Source organism: Vanderwaltozyma polyspora, genomic scaffold (genome assembly GCF_000150035.1).
Source record: "Vanderwaltozyma polyspora DSM 70294 KpolScaffold211 genomic scaffold, whole genome shotgun sequence".
NCBI classification, from domain to species: Eukaryota; Fungi; Ascomycota; class Saccharomycetes; order Saccharomycetales; family Saccharomycetaceae; genus Vanderwaltozyma; species Vanderwaltozyma polyspora.
The window spans coordinates 1-4,803 of record NW_001834452.1 but is presented as its reverse complement, the minus strand read 5'-3'; the positions used below and the strand labels follow the sequence as shown (position 1 = coordinate 4,803).

Here is a 4,803-nt window from a genome sequence, read left to right as displayed (position 1 = left end):
TCAGGTGTTCCAGCTCCAGTCACTACTGTTGTATCCTCTGGTAGCCACACCGAAACTGATGTCATCTCTTTCTACACCACTACCGACTCTGAAGGTGAAGTCGTTACCACTTCTACCACCTACCCAGTCACCTCATCAGGTGTTCCAGCTCCAGTCACTACTGTTGTATCCTCTGGTAGCCACACCGAAACCGATGTCATCTCTTTCTACACCACTACCGACTCTGAAGGTGAAGTCGTTACCACTTCTACCACCTACCCAGTCACCTCATCAGGTGTTCCAGCTCCAGTCACTACTGTTGTATCCTCTGGTAGCTACACCGAAACCGACGTCATCTCTTTCTACACCACTACCGACTCTGAAGGTGAAGTCGTTACCACTTCTACCACCTACCCAGTCACCTCATCAGGTGTTCCAGCTCCAGTCACTACTGTTGTATCCTCTGGTAGCCACACCGAAACCGACGTCATCTCTTTCTACACCACTACCGACTCTGAAGGTGAAGTCGTTACCACTTCTACCACCTACCCAGTCACCTCTTCTGGTGTTCCAGCTCCAGTCACTACTGTTGTATCCTCTGGTAGCCACACCGAAACCGATGTCATCTCTTTCTACACCACTACCGACTCTGAAGGTGAAGTCGTTACCACTTCTACCACCTACCCAGTCACCTCATCAGGTGTTCCAGCTCCAGTCACTACTGTTGTATCCTCTGGTAGCCACACCGAAACCGACGTCATCTCTTTCTACACCACTACCGACTCTGAAGGTGAAGTCGTTACCACTTCTACCACCTACCCAGTCACCTCTTCTGGTGTTCCAGCTCCAGTCACTACTGTTGTATCCTCTGGTAGCCACACCGAAACCGACGTCATCTCTTTCTACACCACTACCGACTCTGAAGGTGAAGTCGTTACCACTTCTACCACCTACCCAGTCACCTCTTCTGGTGTTCCAGCTCCAGTCACTACAGTTGTATCCTCTGGTAGCCACACCGAAACCGATGTCATCTCTTTCTACACCACTACCGACTCTGAAGGTGAAGTCGTTACCACTTCTACCACCTACCCAGTCACCTCTTCTGGTGTTCCAGCTCCAGTCACTACTGTTGTATCCTCTGGTAGCCACACCGAAACCGATGTCATCTCTTTCTACACCACTACCGACTCTGAAGGTGAAGTCGTTACCACTTCTACCACCTACCCAGTCACCTCATCAGGTGTTCCAGCTCCAGTCACTACTGTTGTATCCTCTGGTAGCCACACCGAAACCGATGTCATCTCTTTCTACACCACTACCGACTCTGAAGGTGAAGTCGTTACCACTTCTACCACCTACCCAGTCACCTCTTCTGGTGTTCCAGCTCCAGTCACTACTGTTGTATCCTCTGGTAGCCACACCGAAACCGACGTCATCTCTTTCTACACCACTACCGACTCTGAAGGTGAAGTCGTTACCACTTCTACCACCTACCCAGTCACCTCATCAGGTGTTCCAGCTCCAGTCACTACTGTTGTATCCTCTGGTAGCCACACCGAAACCGACGTCATCTCTTTCTACACCACTACCGACTCTGAAGGTGAAGTCGTTACCACTTCTACCACCTACCCAGTCACCTCTTCTGGTGTTCCAGCTCCAGTCACTACAGTTGTATCCTCTGGTAGCCACACCGAAACCGATGTCATCTCTTTCTACACCACTACCGACTCTGAAGGTGAAGTCGTTACCACTTCTACCACCTACCCAGTCACCTCTTCTGGTGTTCCAGCTCCAGTCACTACTGTTGTATCCTCTGGTAGCCACACCGAAACCGATGTCATCTCTTTCTACACCACTACCGACTCTGAAGGTGAAGTCGTTACCACTTCTACCACCTACCCAGTCACCTCTTCTGGTGTTCCAGCTCCAGTCACTACAGTTGTATCCTCTGGTAGCCACACCGAAACCGATGTCATCTCTTTCTACACCACTACCGACTCTGAAGGTGAAGTCGTTACCACTTCTACCACCTACCCAGTCACCTCATCAGGTGTTCCAGCTCCAGTCACTACTGTTGTATCCTCTGGTAGCCACACCGAAACCGATGTCATCTCTTTCTACACCACTACCGACTCTGAAGGTGAAGTCGTTACCACTTCTACCACCTACCCAGTCACCTCTTCTGGTGTTCCAGCTCCAGTCACTACTGTTGTATCCTCTGGTAGCCACACCGAAACCGACGTCATCTCTTTCTACACCACTACCGACTCTGAAGGTGAAGTCGTTACCACTTCTACCACCTACCCAGTCACCTCATCAGGTGTTCCAGCTCCAGTCACTACTGTTGTATCCTCTGGTAGCCACACCGAAACTGATGTCATCTCTTTCTACACCACTACCGACTCTGAAGGTGAAGTCGTTACCACTTCTACCACCTACCCAGTCACCTCTTCTGGTGTTCCAGCTCCAGTCACTACTGTCGTATCCTCTGGTAGCCACACCGAAACCGACGTCATCTCTTTCTACACCACTACCGACTCTGAAGGTGAAGTCGTTACCACTTCTACCACCTACCCAGTCACCTCTTCTGGTGTTCCAGCTCCAGTCACTACTGTTGTATCCTCTGGTAGCCACACCGAAACCGATGTCATCTCTTTCTACACCACTACCGACTCTGAAGGTGAAGTCGTTACCACTTCTACCACCTACCCAGTCACCTCTTCTGGTGTTCCAGCTCCAGTCACTACTGTTGTATCCTCTGGTAGCCACACCGAAACCGATGTCATCTCTTTCTACACCACTACCGACTCTGAAGGTGAAGTCGTTACCACTTCTACCACCTACCCAGTCACCTCATCAGGTGTTCCAGCTCCAGTCACTACTGTTGTATCCTCTGGTAGCCACACCGAAACTGATGTCATCTCTTTCTACACCACTACCGACTCTGAAGGTGAAGTCGTTACCACTTCTACCACCTACCCAGTCACCTCTTCTGGTGTTCCAGCTCCAGTCACTACTGTCGTATCCTCTGGTAGCCACACCGAAACCGATGTCATCTCTTTCTACACCACTACCGACTCTGAAGGTGAAGTCGTTACCACTTCTACCACCTACCCAGTCACCTCTTCTGGTGTTCCAGCTCCAGTCACTACAGTTGTATCCTCTGGTAGCCACACCGAAACCGATGTCATCTCTTTCTACACCACTACCGACTCTGAAGGTGAAGTCGTTACCACTTCTACCACCTACCCAGTCACCTCATCAGGTGTTCCAGCTCCAGTCACTACTGTTGTATCCTCTGGTAGCCACACCGAAACCGATGTCATCTCTTTCTACACCACTACCGACTCTGAAGGTGAAGTCGTTACCACTTCTACCACCTACCCAGTCACCTCATCAGGTGTTCCAGCTCCAGTCACTACTGTTGTATCCTCTGGTAGCCACACCGAAACCGATGTCATCTCTTTCTACACCACTACCGACTCTGAAGGTGAAGTCGTTACCACTTCTACCACCTACCCAGTCACCTCTTCTGGTGTTCCAGCTCCAGTCACTACTGTTGTATCCTCTGGTAGCCACACCGAAACCGACGTCATCTCTTTCTACACCACTACCGACTCTGAAGGTGAAGTCGTTACCACTTCTACCACCTACCCAGTCACCTCATCAGGTGTTCCAGCTCCAGTCACTACTGTTGTATCCTCTGGTAGCCACACCGAAACCGACGTCATCTCTTTCTACACCACTACCGACTCTGAAGGTGAAGTCGTTACCACTTCTACCACCTACCCAGTCACCTCTTCTGGTGTTCCAGCTCCAGTCACTACTGTTGTATCCTCTGGTAGCCACACCGAAACCGATGTCATCTCTTTCTACACCACTACCGACTCTGAAGGTGAAGTCGTTACCACTTCTACCACCTACCCAGTCACCTCATCAGGTGTTCCAGCTCCAGTCACTACTGTTGTATCCTCTGGTAGCCACACCGAAACCGATGTCATCTCTTTCTACACCACTACCGACTCTGAAGGTGAAGTCGTTACCACTTCTACCACCTACCCAGTCACCTCTTCTGGTGTTCCAGCTCCAGTCACTACAGTTGTATCCTCTGGTAGCCACACCGAAACCGATGTCATCTCTTTCTACACCACTACCGACTCTGAAGGTGAAGTCGTTACCACTTCTACCACCTACCCAGTCACCTCATCAGGTGTTCCAGCTCCAGTCACTACAGTTGTATCCTCTGGTAGCCACACCGAAACCGATGTCATCTCTTTCTACACCACTACCGACTCTGAAGGTGAAGTCGTTACCACTTCTACCACCTACCCAGTCACCTCATCAGGTGTTCCAGCTCCAGTCACTACTGTTGTATCCTCTGGTAGCCACACCGAAACCGATGTCATCTCTTTCTACACCACTACCGACTCTGAAGGTGAAGTCGTTACCACTTCTACCACCTACCCAGTCACCTCTTCTGGTGTTCCAGCTCCAGTCACTACTGTTGTATCCTCTGGTAGCCACACCGAAACCGACGTCATCTCTTTCTACACCACTACCGACTCTGAAGGTGAAGTCGTTACCACTTCTACCACCTACCCAGTCACCTCATCAGGTGTTCCAGCTCCAGTCACTACTGTTGTATCCTCTGGTAGCCACACCGAAACCGACGTCATCTCTTTCTACACCACTACCGACTCTGAAGGTGAAGTCGTTACCACTTCTACCACCTACCCAGTCACCTCATCAGGTGTTCCAGCTCCAGTCACTACAGTTGTATCCTCTGGTAGCCACACCGAAACCGATGTCATCTCTTTTACACCA

At 50.6% G+C, this 4,803-nt stretch overlaps 1 protein-coding gene across 1 annotated transcript; it reads left to right on the top strand.

The window, feature by feature from the left end:
* Kpol_211p1 (beta strand repeat-containing protein) lies at window positions 1-4,803 on the top strand (the record flags this gene model as incomplete). Its single annotated transcript, XM_001642132.1, has 1 exon — window positions 1-4,803. A coding segment is annotated over one exon (4,803 nt), but the record flags the coding sequence as incomplete, so codon positions are not given.